The sequence below is a fragment of the Phalaenopsis equestris genome, unplaced genomic scaffold, assembly GCF_001263595.1.
Source record: "Phalaenopsis equestris unplaced genomic scaffold, ASM126359v1 Scaffold000761, whole genome shotgun sequence".
Classification (NCBI taxonomy): domain Eukaryota; kingdom Viridiplantae; phylum Streptophyta; class Magnoliopsida; order Asparagales; family Orchidaceae; genus Phalaenopsis; species Phalaenopsis equestris.
The window spans coordinates 3,241,975-3,259,172 of NW_018165201.1; the positions used below are offsets into that span (position 1 = coordinate 3,241,975).

General features: G+C 35.4%; 2 protein-coding genes across 2 annotated transcripts; one reads left to right on the forward strand and one right to left on the reverse strand.

Annotated features, from left to right (window-relative positions):
- Window positions 1-6,709: 6,709 nt before the first annotated feature.
- On the forward strand, window positions 6,710-7,526 carry LOC110030975 (pathogenesis-related protein 1-like). Its single transcript, XM_020733980.1, has 2 exons — window positions 6,710-6,966; window positions 7,081-7,526. Exons 1-2 carry the CDS (start codon window positions 6,786-6,788, stop codon window positions 7,371-7,373), a joined length of 474 nt encoding a protein of 157 aa, XP_020589639.1. The 5' UTR covers window positions 6,710-6,785; the 3' UTR covers window positions 7,374-7,526.
- A 4,093-nt stretch (window positions 7,527-11,619) lies between these two features.
- On the reverse strand, window positions 11,620-12,782 carry LOC110030921 (pathogenesis-related protein 1-like). Its single transcript, XM_020733910.1, has 2 exons — window positions 12,545-12,782; window positions 11,620-12,093 (listed from the first exon to the last, which is right to left on the reverse strand). The coding sequence occupies exons 1-2, from the start codon at window positions 12,723-12,725 to the stop codon at window positions 11,801-11,803; spliced, it is 474 nt and encodes a 157-aa protein (XP_020589569.1). The 5' UTR covers window positions 12,726-12,782; the 3' UTR covers window positions 11,620-11,800.
- Between the last annotated feature and the right edge of the window lie 4,416 nt (window positions 12,783-17,198).

A 17,198-nucleotide genomic window follows, 5' to 3' on the forward strand; every position in this document is an offset into this window, starting at 1 on the left:
CTTATGTTTTAATCAATCCTGATGCACGTAGCAAACTTGAAGCCAAGTCAAAGAAATGTTATTTCATTGGTTATGGAGACAAAGCATTCGGTTATCGTTTCTGGGATGATCAAGGTCGGAAGATTATCAGAAGCAGAAATGTGATTTTCAATGAGAATATGATGTATAAGGACAAAGTCAATACAAATTATGGAGTAGCTCCTCAGGAGTTAGAGTTTGTGGAGTTCGACGATCTACCAGAGGACACAGAGCAGGACAGAGATGGGAATGAGGAGGAGAACGGGTCTGGGGCACCTATTCCTATTATTCCGCAGAAAGGTCCAGAGTCATTCACTACTCCAGTCGTTGTTCGCAGGTCAGTCAGGAGCAGGCGTTCGCCGCAGCATTACTCACCAACTTTGAATTACATCTTGCAGACAGATAGTGGAGAACCATAGAGCTATGAAGAAAGCTTAGCATATGAAAATTCTAGCAATTGGGAGCTGGCCATGAAGGATGAGATGGATTCCCTGCTAGAAAATCAAGCACGGGAACTGTCAGAACTTCCACCGGGGAAAAAGGCATTGCACAGCAAGTGGGTGTACCGGAAAGTGGAGTAATGTCCACTGCGGCTTAGGCAAGTTATTAAACCAAAAATTAAGTTTAATAACTTTCCTTAATCTCTACTGCACGCCTGATCTCTCGCTTCTTTCCTTCTCCGTTGAACCGCGTAAACCGCGTAACCGCGTGAAGCTTCGTGTTCTCGCGTCGCCTCTCCTTGATTTTGAATTCCGCTTTGCAGAATTGCTAAATATGATTATGGTTGCCTTAAGTAAAGCTTACTAGCTTGGCTATAAATAGGATAACGCAAAGACCAGGAAAATCACTCCAACCTAATCCCAATCTCTCGGTTGTAGCTTGCAAGGGAAAAAGAAGAAGAGAAAAGCTGTTGTTGCTTCTTTCTTTTCAGTTTGCTAACAGGGAAGAAACTCCTCCCTTTTTTCTCTCACATGGCTTTATAGAGAGAGAGAGAGGAGAAGAGAGAAAAGAGAGAGAGAGAGAGAGAGAGAGAGGAGAGAAAGAAAGAAAAATAGATAGTTTTTCTGTAAACGTAGAGGAGCTCGACGGTGTATTTTCTTCAAGTAATTAAATCCTCTGCAGCTCCGTGGACGTAGGCAATTTGTCGAACCACGTAAACCTTGTATCGTTTTTTTTTGTGTAATTTTCTCGATCTGTTTTTCGCTTTATTGCCATCAATTTTTTACAACAGCTAGGTGCTTCGAAGTCTAAGAGATGCTTTGGAATTATTTTGGTCTGATTGTTTGTCGCTTGGTAAACTGCAATAACAATGTGTTCATATTTTTATTTGGAAATCAAGAGGCTAATCCTTGCTACTTGTTCCATTTCTTGAGGGTCTCATTCTTTTTTTTTTATTTTCTTATTTTGGTTAGAGCACCTATACATCTGCTAGCACATAGCTTTAACAATTATACATACATTTTTGGGCTGCATGTGCTCAATGTTTTGGGTCTTACTTAATTGATGCTTGGAAAGGTTTTGGGCACTATTTTGGGCTGCCTATGTTCATGATTTTGGGGCAGATTTAAGTATTATTTCAGGGTTGTTTATCCACTATTTTGGACGAGTTTAAAAACTGTTTTGGGCTGATTTAAGTACTATTTTGGAAAGGTTTTTTAGCATTGTTTTGGGCAGCATGTGCTCAATGTTTTGGGCCTTATGTACTTGCTGTTTGGAAAGGTTTTGGGCACCTATTTTGCAATGTTTTTTCAGATAAGTTGAAGCGGATTTGAACTTTTATTTTTGGGGTTATTTAGCCGCCGTTTTGGGATTGTTTTGGTAACACTTTGGTTGTGGTTTCGACTTTACTTGATGGCTATTTTGGATGCCTTTTGGACTGCAGTTTTTGGCTTTAATTGGTGACTTTGGGTTGCATTGTGTAGGCTTTAAGCGTGGTTGTTTTGAGCGTATTACTTGATATTTTGGAAAGAGTTTAAGTGCTGCTTTTGAGCTAATTAAATGCTATTTTGGAGGATATAAAATGTGTTTTCTTGGGTTGTGGTTTTTTGAAGTTTTGAGGTTGGCTCTGCTACCAATATGCTGCAGTTTTTGGACTGTTTGCAGCTTGTTTGGGTTGTGGGCTTGGGGGAAATGTTTTGGTCCTTCCTTGCTCTTTATTTTACTGATTTTTGAAAGAGGTATTTAAATGTTTATGTTGGATCCCATTTTGGAATGCTTTGAGGAGTAATATGGGGATTTTATTATGCTCTCCTTGTCGCCCCTTACTTATTACTTGCAACTGTTACCCTTACCCGAGAGCCATTAAATTGGGTTTGTTCTTTCTCTTTCCCTCTCTCTCTCTATAACCTTTACATGAGAATTATCGGTGCTTTATACGGGTTTTGGGGAGGGGCTTAAGTGTTGTATCCTTGTAATATTGGAATATTGGAAGTTTCAAATGAGCCTTTCAAATTCATATCGCTGAATGTTGGAAATTGTTTTAGATGTTTTTTTGAGGGTCAATCCACCCTTCATTTCTTTGCTATTTCAGATGTATTTGTACATTTTCTCTCTCACCTTCATTTTTTTTTCTTTTCTTTTCTTGCTTCTTGGTTTGATTTAGGTGTTTATGTCTGAAACATAAATGCGCATATATAATTATAGCTAGATATTAACCATCAAGTAAGGTTGTAAGTTGGGCAGTTTTGGGGTTTAAGGGTCGTGATGACAAAGGCATCCAGTGATAAAGCGGAATAATATTGCACTCTACGACATCGGGACCCGACCCAGGGACCTGGTGAGATTGTAGGATTACAATATTATTCACCGACACTAGACTTGTGAAGACCCTTGCTTTCTTAGGCTGCTGGTAGTCCTTGGCCGATAGTGCAATCGACTCATGGATAATTAAATTCATAAAATACAATGATAAGAACAGATACATTACTTACAATTTTTTTTTATTACTAAATAGAAATTCATTTTGCTTATATGCATGAGGCCTTTATGCATGACAAAATATGAACTTTGAATGACATAATCTGATTGTCCACTTGTCAATTACATATATTGTTACCCTCCTAAGATTATCTTGTTGGAAATTTCTAGTTGAATGTCGGACTTTATACATTTGGATGACTGATGGTTGCCTAGAGAGTCCTTCGGAAAAAATAAATCTGAGCCTACTATGACCTGAATGCTTACGATTTTTCCTTGATTTCTCATACATTTCCTACAATTTTCTTTGAGTTTTCATCGGCCACATTTGATTTTCTTATGGTTTTCCGTGTGTTTATGTGGTTTTCCTTTAGTTTTCATGGGACATTTGTGATTTTCCTCGATTTTTTCATTTTATGCTTTGACATTTATTCTTTTATATAAAAATACATGTTTGCCCCACCTATTAAATTCTTCATTATACTCGTTTACTTTTACCTGCGACATTGACCGCATTTTTAGGAGTAGCAGACCCATCAGATACATAGATTTATTTTATATTTACAGTATTTTATCTTTTTACTGCACATTCTACTGTTCTTCTTTACTGTACATTTAACTGTCTTTTCTTTACTGTTATTTTTCTTTACTGCACTTTATAATGTGAATTACAGAGGCTCATTAAGGACCTTAAAATTTTAACTTTCTACAAAATCTTAATAATAATATAATATTAAGATTAACTAAGATTTAAGGTTAAAATATTCATGAATCTTAAAATATGTACTTTACCTTAATGCATGGCTTTTGAGCCAGTTTTAAAACGATTGGTATGCATGGATACAGACCCCATCATACATAATAGGGCCTCTACGATTAGGTTCAGATAATTGCATCATATTGCATGACTCGAGGAGATGTCACCGTTCTTTTTCAACCTGACCGACTCAACATAAGTTTTTATACTTTGGTGGTTGTCTAGCACAATTAGGATGTTCGAGGCTTCCCCGACCTAGACCGGGAGTAAGTCCTTTATTGAGAGTGTTTTCAGCTTTGTAGTTGAAACTCTCTTTTCCCCTATTTCCATTCGCTTCCTCGTCATTTTGACAAGTATAAATCTCACCTCTTGAGTTCTGCTCGCATAGAGTCTTAGGATTAGAGTTTCATTTCTTTTGACCTTAAGGCTATCGAGGCTCCCTCGGATGAGGCAATTCACGGATTCCTAACCAAGGGCCTCTGGTTCTGTTGGTTCGACTACCTTTATGACCAAGTAAATTTAGAGTCACAGTGGCTTGGGATGACGGATCTGTGGTATCCTTACCTGACTACCTCTACGCGATTATGACTACTCTACCCTTCCTTTGTTAAGCCCCTTTGAGCTCTATCATCTTTTGTGACTTCGTTGATATCTTCTTGAAGGCCTCTAATATGATAGGCAAGCCGTCGGTTTGGGATACAGTGATTCACCCTTTGCTCTTATGGCTTGTTGAGCTTTGAAGCATAGGAATGTTTCTGTCAAGTCGGCCTGGTTATTTCTCTGGGCCTCATTTATCGGCGTGTCGCCATCCACTTATAGATTTGAGGGACTCACCATTTTCCATGTGGTTCAGTATAGACTCTCGAGGCGGTGAGGTTCTCTTGGTTAAAATAACCATCCTTTTTATGACCCATTTATTGGTCATGATAATGTAAGAATTACTCCTTTTATTGAGAGTATTCTTGTGTATCCTCGAAGATGTTATTAACCAAAAGAATGCATTCCCTTGGGAGTGCTCTTGACCTCTGAACAAATATGTTCTTTTTGGTTATTTGGTTATGAGTGGCTAATGTAGGTGTTTTCTTCATCGATATCGTGTTTTAAGGTATTTCAATTCAAACTTGTTCAGACGTATACTCTCAACCTATCACACAAAGGTTACCTTATGCATAAGCACTCCATGTTTCTTTTTAAAATTTGTTTGTCTATTTCGTCGTATATCCCGTTTTTTCTGATTTCTCTCATCTTCGAATCATTCATATGATCTGATAAGAGGTTTATGTGGAAAGTGGAACAATACGACAACGAAATATATATAGACAAGCTGGCGACTCCAAGTTTTTAAAAAGAAACAAAAAATATGAACATAAATTAGGAATTGGGAATTCACAAATGACCTTTGGAAAAGATTTAACTTATTAAGCATAATTCAAGCAATTAATTAATAAACTAGGAATCCATAAGAATGAAAGAACCAAGCATAGCATGAGAATACAATAAAACAAAATGAACAAACCTTGATTACAAGTGGTGAAACAAATAAAGAAAAAATAGAAATGATAAAACCCAACAATATGATGTAATCTCCAAGACAATCCACTATATCTTTTCGGTGCATTGCCAACATAAACAAACATACATTCAAACTCTCATATAAAAGGACTCCTCACACTATGCACTCACCTTAGGCACTCATCCATATTGAAATACTCTTGCATCTCCCCGATTCAACAGCCTTTCTAGCTTTCTTTTCATGTAGTGCACGCTCTTACAACTGTCAATAGCTCTCATGTATTAAAGGTTGTCACTCTGCGACTTTTCAGTTGTAAGCTACGATGCCACGAATCTATTTTCTAGGCATCATAGCTTGGTTTTCTCTGTCATTTGATCAATGTCATTGGACGTTGATGGCAGTGTGACATTGGATGTAGTGGTATTGAGGCGCTGAATCTATCTCATCTACTTGGTTTGGCATGGCTTCTTGGCACTAACTTTGCGCTATAGAACGGGCGATGTGATGCTGATCGGACGGTGCCTAAGCATTAAGCTCTTAAAAAAAATCACTTGGGGGATATTCTTAAAGACAAGCTTGCAAATAAGAAACACAATAAGGCAAAAATTGTAGAAAAACACTAAATGAAGATACATATATTTATTACATTTCCTAGTTTTTTCTCACTCAACGCCAAGGTACTACTACAAATACCAGTGACATCGCTTGTAGAAACGTTCTGTTAAAAATTTTGGTGGAAGATTCTACAGTTATTTTTTGAATAATGTCCAGTTATTTTTTGTTACAAAAAATGTTGAACATAAGCAATATGATTTTTGTACGAAGATACAATAGAAACTTTATTACTTATTTGTTTATCCGATTTCGAGCCAAGCAGGGGTCGGTTCAAAATTTGATCCAAAATCATGGTTGTCTCCATGCATCTATATCCCACATTAACAAAATCGAATATAAGAGTCGGCTCGGCTCAAAATCGAATCGGTAACCGTCCTAATTGCATGTATGGTTTACAACTTAATAGCTTAATTATGCATAAACAAGAAGGAAATATTTGTTATCCAAATATGTTTATCCAAATCTACCATGTCAAATTCTAGTAGCTAGTCTTCAAGAATTTCTCCCCACAACTTTAGACCAATGACTTAGCTTTCGTCTGACACCATTAATTCCTCGTCTGAAATTACAAACACATCTAGAAGCACAAAATATTAAAAACATAACAAATAAAATTAAAATCAAATTCAACCACAAAGTAATAATACAATGCTGCCCTCTGTATCATTGAATCAAAAGTTCCAACTTTTCACAGTCATACACTGTTCTCTACTTTCATCCAAACATAACGAAGTTAGGTGAGAACTTTAGACCACCTTCCACAACTCAGCCGCCAATTTTCCACCATTAATATCATTCAATCACGCTGCCTGCCATTGAAGAAAAATATCAAATCCTGACAAGCATAATTACCATTCACCTTGCCATTAAAAAAGTATAAAAGCTCACCCATACAGCACTCCAAAAGCACACAGAGTTAAGCCATCCGAAGCAAACCAGAGAGAAAAAAAAAACTAAGTTAGAAAGATGAGTTCAAGCTGGTCAGTAGAGGTGGAGACCAAAGCTCCAGCAGCTGCCATCTTTAAGGCCACATTCATTGACTGGCATAATCTCGGTCCTAAGCTCATCCCTGAAGTTATCTCTGGTGTTACATTAATTTCTGGAGATGGTAGTCCGGGGAGCATCAGGCAAATCAACTTCACCCCTGGTACACACCTTCATCTCTTCCTTTTGCTTAAGCTCTCTCTATTATACACATATGCAGTCCTTCATCTGTTTCATGGCTAATCAGCTTTTGTTTTTTTTTAATTTCTTTTCGCAGGGGCACCCTTCAGTTTTGTGAAGGAGCGTCTTGAATTCATCGATCATGAAAAACTGGAGCTGAAGCTCTCTGTTGTGGAGGGAGGACATTTGGGCATCAAAATAGAGTCTGCAACTTCACATATCAAGGTGGAGAAAAAGGGACATGGATCCATTGTTAAGGTGACGGCAACATATAAGGCCATCGCCGGAGTTGATGTTGCAGAGGATGTTAAGAAGGCCAAGGAAGGTTTCATCAACAGTGTCAAGGCAGTGGAGGCACATCTTGCAGCCAACCCTGGATCTTATGCTTAAAAATCTGATATTTTGCTGATCAGTAAGAGTGTGTTTGATATTGTTGTGTGGTAATAAAAGAGGGTTGGATGACAGTGCTTGTGTGTCTGAATTGTTATATGTTATGATTTAAGTTTGGAATAAATAAAATTAAAAGGATGTTATGTTAGTTTTTTTAGAGATTATTGTTGAGGACTGTGGATGATTGAAGATCCAAATTAGAACCCAAATCAAATCTTCACTCTGTTTGATTTGACATTAAAAATCAAAATCAAATTCAATCAAATTAAAACAAATTTCATTAAGTTTATAGTTTAATCATGAAAATAGAAAATTAACATTAAAAATCATAAACAAGTGAATTTGTAAATAAAAAGGTCAAAATAAAATATAAATCAAATTCAAGATAAATAAAATTCAAATTCAAAATAAATTTAATGTTAAAAAGTCTAATAATTTCAGAAATAAAATATAATTTTGATCATAACTTAAAGCATACTTAAATCTAAGTCAAATAACATAATTTCATATTCCATTTAATTCAATCAAGTTAAAATTTAAATCAATCCCATATTCAATTTAAATTGATTAATATATTTTTTTAAAATTACATGAACCTACACTCAAACTAAAGCTAAACCTAACCAAACATCTACATTTGAATTCAATCCCAAATTCAATCACTAAAGAACCAAGTCTAAGTAGAAAGATTCGATTTTCACAAACCTGCACACAATAAATATACATAGCCTAATGGCTTACTTAATCATCATCACAACTCAAAAACTACATCACGAACAAGTACAAATAATGATAACAAACATAATTTAACAAATACATATCTAAATTTATAAAAGTTCAGAAGTACACAAAATAAATGTTCACATAATCAGAAATGAAAAAAAACATAAACCCATATGGTGGGCGAACATCATTGAACACCTAATGCAACTTCTAATCCTTCTCCTCCTCCTCCACATAACTCATATGTTGCTTGCTCTGGTGATTTACCAAACTCTCCATCAAGCATGCTATAATATCTGCAACCATTTGCTCACCTTCATGTACTTGATGGAGCTCTTCATTCATGGCACTGATGTGCCTGAAAAAGCTCAGTATGCTTAGCCTGTAACGAGCTCGGGCTACCCACGGCAAAACGAAAACGGTCAACCTCAAATGCAACGCCCTTCGCGTCTAAACCATGCACTTTTTCCTTTTTCTTCCTCGTTGCCTATGTCCATAACTCAAAATCAGACTGTGCAGTGGTAGACTGGATACCACTGTTGTTGATAGATGACTGGTCTGGTTATCCAAATCCCTATGTCTCTCCCGGAACTACTTGTACTTCTCCAATATAATTAAAATCAAAGATTAATTGTTATTTTAAATATTAATAGTCATAAAAAAGTAGATAGACGGTTTTTTTACTTACATTGACAATGCGAGAGTGGACGAAGACCCACTGATGCGAGCCCGGGCGCTGATGCATCAAGTCATGCAACTCTGCAATGGAGGTCTATCTGTCAAGTTACTTGACATGTGTTCATGAGATAATAGTAAGTATCACATAATAATATAAATCATTATTTTTTTTTTAAGATGATCTTATCAATCTCTAGTAGTGCTTTGTGTTGGGGATCGAACCCTCAATGTAAGGTGAGCCCCCCCTTGCTTCGTCTATCTATCTGCTCTGTTGGCTCATCTGTCTCTACTTTTGATAATCATAAGAAACACAGGCTCAATTCAAGTCAATCCAAACATCCTCACCCACCAAGACGGGTCTCTCCCTTCCTGTGGGCTATGGTGAACATTCTCATCCAGACTGTTGCAGGATGATCGAATTATTATTTATGGAAAAACAAACGTAATATTATTTGTGTTTCTTTTTTTTTTAATTTATTGCTGTTTTAAATGCTGAGGTTGATATTAGTCAACCTTAGTCAGGATTTGATATTGTTTTTGAATGGAAGGCAGCGTGATTGAATGAACTCTTGGCTAAAATGTGAAAATGTGAAAAATAGGAGGCGGTTGTATGGAAACGGTCCAAATTTTCTTTTTGTTGTTTTGTCTCTGACGAAATTAGACAATTGTGTGTTCAATACAACGTGCATGAATGTTGAAAGCAGGAGCACCTTTTGACTAAGGCTGCCGAATTTAGCTTGAAGATCATTAATAGTTTGATTTAGAATCGAAATAAATGAGTCGGTCTATGAGTCAAAACTTTGGATCATTTTTTTTTACAAGCCACACACACATCGGATGGAACTGGCTTGAGATCGGCTCGAAATATGTTTTATTTATAAAAACTATATATACAATGTTGAATAAAATCAGATACAATGAGCCGCGAGCCGATTAGGAGCTGAAATGGATTCAAATAACTTGATTTGAGTAAGGTTATTTTGATGTCAAGCCTGATTGAGCCGGTTTCAAGCCGATATTGAGCTAGAATGGATCCAAATAACTTACTTTGAGCCAACCCATTTCAATTTCAAACCGGATCGAACTCGATTCAATTTCAAGCCAAGCTGGCTCAAAATTGAATATAATAAGCAAATTTCAAGCAGACCTTAACTCGACATGAAATTGAATTGTTAACAGCCCTCTTTTGATGTGGAAGACCAAAGTTATAGTCGTATTTATTTATTTATCATAATTGTTAAGTCATTTTAATGGCAACCACTTTTTTCTTAAGTGAGAGAGAACAGTCTAATAGAATTCTTGTTAGGCTATTATTATTATTATTATTATTATTATTATTATTATTATTATTATTATTATTATTATTATTATTATTATTATTATTATTATTATTATTAATGCTTCAAGCCAAATTCTTAGTCATTGGTCTATAGTTTTGGAGCGAAGTTCCAGAAGTGTTTGATTGAGTGGGAATGGTTAAAAGTATTTGGATAACCAAGACAAATCTGAAGGCGTTGGAAAGATATGGGCCATTAAGAACCGTATCTTTACATGATTCTTTCTTAAAATGAAGTAACAGTTAGTATGGTTGTATTTTGATATAATATTTTATTATGACATAAGAAATATCTTGTGTGATTGTGAGAGGGTTAATTGTGTTATGCTCTCCTTGGATTAGGAACTCTAATGCACATGCATTTAGAAGGGTTAATTGTGTTATGATCTCAATGGCGGGAGGACTCTATAGCATAGCTAAATTTGTATTAGTAAGATGGGTTACTTTTGAATATCCATAGGAACATAAATGCATGCAATTAAATTGATAATTGTGATATCATGTTAACAATGCTAATGAACACACATGGGATCAGTTCAAAATATGGTAGAGGTAAGCAATATGTTTTATAACCTCATTAATCAGCTCTAGCATAAATAGTTTCATCATTGATTATTATGTCTACGTGGATATATCCAATGTGTTCTCGAGTGAGAGAGAACACTTTGAATGTTTTAAGATGACCTAGCCCAATATTGTGAGATTTTATAGCCTTGTATGAAAAATAGCTCCAACTTATTTAAAATTCATCTTAGTCGCCTTAAGCCTTCATTACACTTACAATATCTTCTAGGCATTGAATCTAGTCCAGTCGAAGCCAATAAGAGGCTTGCAGCACCATCCCAAACCAAAACCATTTTAGAGCTAAAGAGGCTTAGTTAAAAGAGCCATTAGAGGGTACTAGCCTTAAGGAATTTTGTTTTAGCTTTCTTATCACTTGAAGCTCTCCAATCAAATTGGAAGGATAATTTGGCCTTAGCCTAGGAATGCACTTCATGCACTTGCCCAACCATGTGCTTCATCATCTTAACAGTATACATTGCATAGATCATGCTTTAAGTACCATCGCATCCCTCCTTAATTATGAGCTTGTTATAAGATCTTGAAACTCTCAATTTAGTTCACTATAGAAGAAAAAAAATTCTTCTCCATTATATATCTTGATCTTGTGTTCCCTCTTAGCATAAAGCTAGTAGACAACTTGGGATCAAGATCTATGGGCTATGATGATAGATCCAAAGGCTGATGTTTGAATTGTGATTATGTCAACTCAAATTAATTTGAGCATATAATGTGAAATTATTAAAATAAATTCATGCTAAATAAACTTTTCTAACAAATGTAAGTACATATGAATTGTGTAGTATGTATGTAATTTTTTTTTTTTCATTTATGTAATTGTCAATCATTTCAATAATCTATATATCTTTAAATATCTTATAGATCAATCAATTTAGCATTAATTCATTCATCCAATCATCTAACCATGCATATTATAACCCGAAAAACTAACATAACATTCATTTTATTCTGCTTATAGCAAAGCATAAACCACAACATACAACAATTAAATACAAAAGCACTCTCATGAAACCTCTTCTCAGCAGATTGACAAACCAATCCTCTTTATTACCACACCACAATCCCAAACACACTCACACTCTTACTTGAGGAGCAAAGTCTAAGATTTTTATGCATAGGTTCCAGGATTGGCTGCAAGATATTCCTCCACAGCCTTCACGCTCTTGATGAAACCTTCCTTTCCCTTCTCGATGTCCTCTGCAACATCAGCGCCCGCGATGGCTTTATATGTTGCTGTGAGCTTAACAACAGACCCGTTCCCCTTTGGCTCCACCTTGATGTGTGAAGTTGCAGACTCAAGTTTGGATCCCAAATGTCCGCCCTCCACTACAGAAACCTTCACCTCATGCTTTTCATGATCGATGAAATCAAGCCGCTCCTTCACGAAGCTAAAAGGTACCACTGCACAAGAAGACAAAATACTCACTATAACAAGTCAACTTTGTTCACAAGTAATAAATTTACTTAAAACTATGTTATAATTAAATTTTTAGGAATAATTACATAGAAATCCTCCGAAACATTGATATTTATAAATTAATCATCCAGATGACTTTCTTAAACTATTGAGTTGTGTGTTTATGTGTGTCGTGATCAAACTATTGAGGATTTGATAAAAAGTGAAAATCACTGGTGGGATTTTTTCATGAATTTTAATATTTGAGTGAGAATTTAAAAAAATCGATGAAAAGAGAGCGGTAGATTTGTAAATAGTAAGTTATGTGTGGTTTGTATATAATTACCCCTATTTTTTTAATTATGTGAGAGAATCACATGTTCAATTCTCCCAAAATTTGAATCAATCTTCGAAAAGAGACCTGAAACATAAGAAAGGGACGAAGATGATGCAAACCTGGGGAGAAGTTGATCTGCCTGACGCTCCCCGGACTGCCATCTCCAGAGATTAAAGTGACACCAGTGATAAGCTCAGGGAGGAGCTTAGGACCGAGTTTATCCCAGTCAATGAAAGTGGCCTTAAAGACAGCAGCCGCTGGGGATTTGGTTTCAACCTCCACAGACCAGCTAGAACTCATCTTCCCAACTTTTACTTATAGTTTGCTTCAGATTGCTGAAGTCTTTGTTTAGCTGTGGGTGTGCTCATGGAGTGCGGAATGGTGGAGCTTTTATAGAGATTTAATTGAAGGGATAGGTGTTCTAGAAGGTGCAGGCTTTTCAAAGTTTGGTGGCGTAATTGAGTGTGCTATTGACTGCAATGTTTGAATGTGGAAAAAAATGAAGCATGTGATGAGGTGGAGGGGAGGAATTAGTTCGTTCCCACCAAACTTACTGTTTAAGCTCGTGTCTGGAGTTCGGATGTAGAGCTGTGTTGGGACAACGAACATAATACAGTAGGGCGAAGCGGGAACTCGGACTTCCGTTGTATCGCGTTCTTTGTTTGGACGCAGCTCGCGTCCAGACTACGAACACAATATTTTATTATTTGAAATGACAGAGATCTGAAATGACGAAAATTTATCGTTTTTATGAGATAACTTTGTCTCCTGCTATTTCTGGAACGAAAATTTTTTGCAGATGTTGGGGTCTTTGATTTAACCGAACGGATTTTCACCGTGTTCTGACACGAAGCCTTAGTGATGTTATTAGAGAGCAGTGTTTTTAATGACTGTATTAATTATTGGTTAAACTTGACTTTGAAGTCATTGTTCTGAAGTCATGGGGAGAACATCTAGAAGTTCTTGGTGGACGGGGAAGGAGTAATGGTTAACTAAATATGTTTAGTGTGTGATGAATGTGTGATGTTATTGAAATATTTTAATTATAAGTTAATTAGTTGTGAATTATAGTACAAAAGCTGAGGGACAAAATGGTTTTTTTCTTGATTAATGAAAGATTTACATTTCATGCAATTTTTCTTAAATTTAAATACAAAGTATGATTAGTTATGTATGTATATTTATACAAAAAAAAATTAAATGCAAAGTATGATTATACAAAAAGATCAGAAGATTGGGTCGGGGTGACCGATCAAATCAAAATGCTCACGTGACTAATATGTGATTATGCAAAACATGACAAATGAGCAGGCAAGCAATGCAACCCAATGCATTTGATGAGACGTTGAACTCATCCTATCAAACTTGCATAGGATCTAAGTTTTGGGTGAAGTCGTAGATACCATCCGTTATGAATGTAACGGAGGGCCTACCTAGCCTTTGCAATCTAGGGAACGAGGATCAAAAGAAATCCCACGTTCTCTAGATTGAAGTGGCTTCAACCCATTAACCGACCGAGATAATCATGAGGTTTCTAGTCTCCCAAACAATTAGGAAAAAGTTCTAGGGTTTAGAGAGGAAAATCTCAAATTCGTGTGGCTAAAATCAATGAGAAAGCTTTCTAACCTAGCGACTTACTCTAACACAGAACCTAAGTCCTTAATCCTCTAACATCGAGACCTAGGGGACTTTGGGAATAAAAATTTGCAAGGAATTTAGGGAATTCACCTACGTGACGGTTAAGGAAGCGTGCTCTCAGCTTGGTCCAAGCTCCAACCTCGTGTCGGTGATGCTACCTCCCACACTTCTCCAAAGATGGAAGAAACTCTCCTAATGAGGGAGAATCTGACGAAGCTCCGAGTGAATCTTTCTCCTAGCACATGTGCATTGGGTTCGCGACGTGGGGGAGTCGAGTACTCTGTATTCTGGAGCGGTTCCAACGTGGGTTCAACATGGATGCATCTTAAGAACATATGTGCGAGCGCGCTAGAGGTGGCACTGGTGAACCAATGTTAAAGCGGATGCATCGCGATAGCACAGGGGTTCCCTGTTCCCATTTTCTGACGCACGTCGCGCGGGTTTGGCGTGGGCTCTCTCAAAGAGTGAAGGTGCAGGTGTGTAAAATCTCTAGGGCTAGTGTGCCTGAGCATTGGATGCGTAGGAGTGCTTGAGCATTGGATGCGCGGGCGTGCTTGATTTTCGATGAGGGTTCACTTGATTTTTGGTGTGGGTGTCCTTTTCAAGCATTCAATGGATCCTGGCTGGCACAAGTCACAGGACCACCTCATAGGAGTGGAGATTCACCTCTCAGGCTCTTAAGCAGCGCACCAGAGAGCCCTGATGAATATCTTGAGCTGCGGGGAGAGTATATGTGTAGAGCATAACCCTGTTAGGCTCAAGCAGACATCCAACACAAATGATATAAAAAAATGATGCCAACAACAACAACCTAGGTGACCTTGGTGTATCAAGCATTTAATCCCTTCATTTAATTAAAAACATTTTTCTGTTGAATACTCTTTTGCTTGGTGAAAATGACAATACTATGATTGGTCTCCAACATCAAGATTTTTTAATGACCTTGACCACTTGACGACCTCTTTACTTTTGATAGCCATTCGGATATTGACTTGTAAGTTTGTTGAAATAAGAGTTCTAGTTGGTTTTAATAGAAGTTTGATGGTTTTAACTCAAAAAATTACCTCGAGATTCGTGTTTGGTGATGAAAATTTGTTAACGTCGTATTAATTAGTAAATGTAAATGACACTTTTCTATGTACTTTGATGCTTTGAATATTCTTTTATTGTTTTTATTTAATATTTATCTTTGGAGAGGGAAGTTCCCTTTGATGAATCCTGCTAAATCTTTCTAAAATTGTTAAATTGTTTCCTAGAATTTATTATGATTTACTTACGAGAATATCAAATAGTTTTCAGGATTTAATCACCTCAAGATTTGATAAAGAAGCTTCGTTCAAGCAGGCGATGGTTTTGGGTGAAACCAGTAGGTAGAGTGACATAAGCAAGAATTTTGGGTAGAGATGGAAGTTTTTGGTGAAATTAGGAGAGGGTAAGTATGCCAGAGAGAGTTCTGGGTAGACTGAGGAATAGGAAGATAGGTTTGTGGTTTTAATTTATTTTTATTTAACTTAATTTTATTATTTTAATTTATTAATAATTAATCAATAACTTACATATTATCAAATTAAACATGATTAGATAAATTTATATGTAATTATTTAATATTTAATTAATAAATGAAAATATATTTTAAATTTTAAATTATTTAATAGAATTCTAAATAATTTTTTTAAAATTTATATAATGAACAATTGATTAATGTTAAATTATTGATTAACAAGTAATAGTTTTAAAAAATAATTATTAATTTATATAATTAATTATTAATTAATGTAAATGCTTCTCTTTTATATATTTTGAGGCTTTCATACTCGTTTATATTATATATGAATGGTGCAGGTTGAATCCAACACCCTACAACATTTTTCTAATTAATTTAAATAAACTAATTTCTAGTTGAACACGAATAAAATATGTAAATTGGGCCAAACACGAGTGAAGCCTGACCAGCTCAAGCCCAGCTCGTTTAAGGATTGGACACAACTAGAACAACTATCTTTTGAAATAATAAATACATGAAGCAAAGTTTATTAAAGTTATATTGAATAATCAAATAGATCAATAATTAAAATATTATATTGCCAATTTTTTTTTGTCACATCAAATGCTTAAATCTTTTATATCAGATAAAATTGAGTGTTTCTTTTTGAAGAACTTAAGCACATAAATCAAAATAAATGAAACAAATTAAATTACCTTAATGCTTATGCTCAGACATAACTTTATTTACTTACCTCCAACATCTCATTACTTGAAACATTACTAGATTGTAAGTTAACATTTTCAGCTTCATCATCATCTAAAAAGCTTAAGATAGACATAATAGCTTAAAATGTTTGTTTTATTGATGGTAATTGCCACACAATACTACCTATTATTTTATATTTCTAGCATTCGAATTGTATGAGTTTCATTTAAAGGATATTCGAGGAACGCACATCGTAGACATACGCACAATTTTTTGTTACTTCGTGCATTATAGCAATAATCATCATATTTTTAACATTGCTTCTTCTATAATTCTTCCAAAATTTGAATAAGGTTAATATGAAAACTTTGGGAAATATGCATATAAAGATTTGAATATTATCAATGTAAAAAATTAAAAGTTTAAATATTAGACATGTAAATCTATATATAAATTGTGATATATATGAAAATGCCTTTTTAACTATGTGTGTTATGAGAATATTAGTGCATGATATATATTTATATTATTTCATAGCATTATCTAAAAAGCAATTAGTGATCAAAATGTGCAAGATATACAAGCATATAATGTAAATTTTAAATGTTTGATAAAAATGATATCATATTTCCCACTATAGTATATGTACGCACAAAAATGATCTGCACAGATGTGAAGACAACTCGTCCCTCGAGATAAAACTAAAATGTCCTACACAACTCTTTTTAAAAAGAAAGGGCAATTATGTAATTTTATATTTTGCCCATTATCTTTTATAAATAGAAGGACTATAACATATATTAAATGTTTTTTGTTTGTTCTCCTCTCTTATAATATAAATATTCAGTGAAATACAATGGGTCTAAAAACCTAGAGAACGCCCTATTTTCAATATTAGAGTGCAAGTCTTCCACACCCCCTCTCTCTTCCTCTATCTCCCTCAG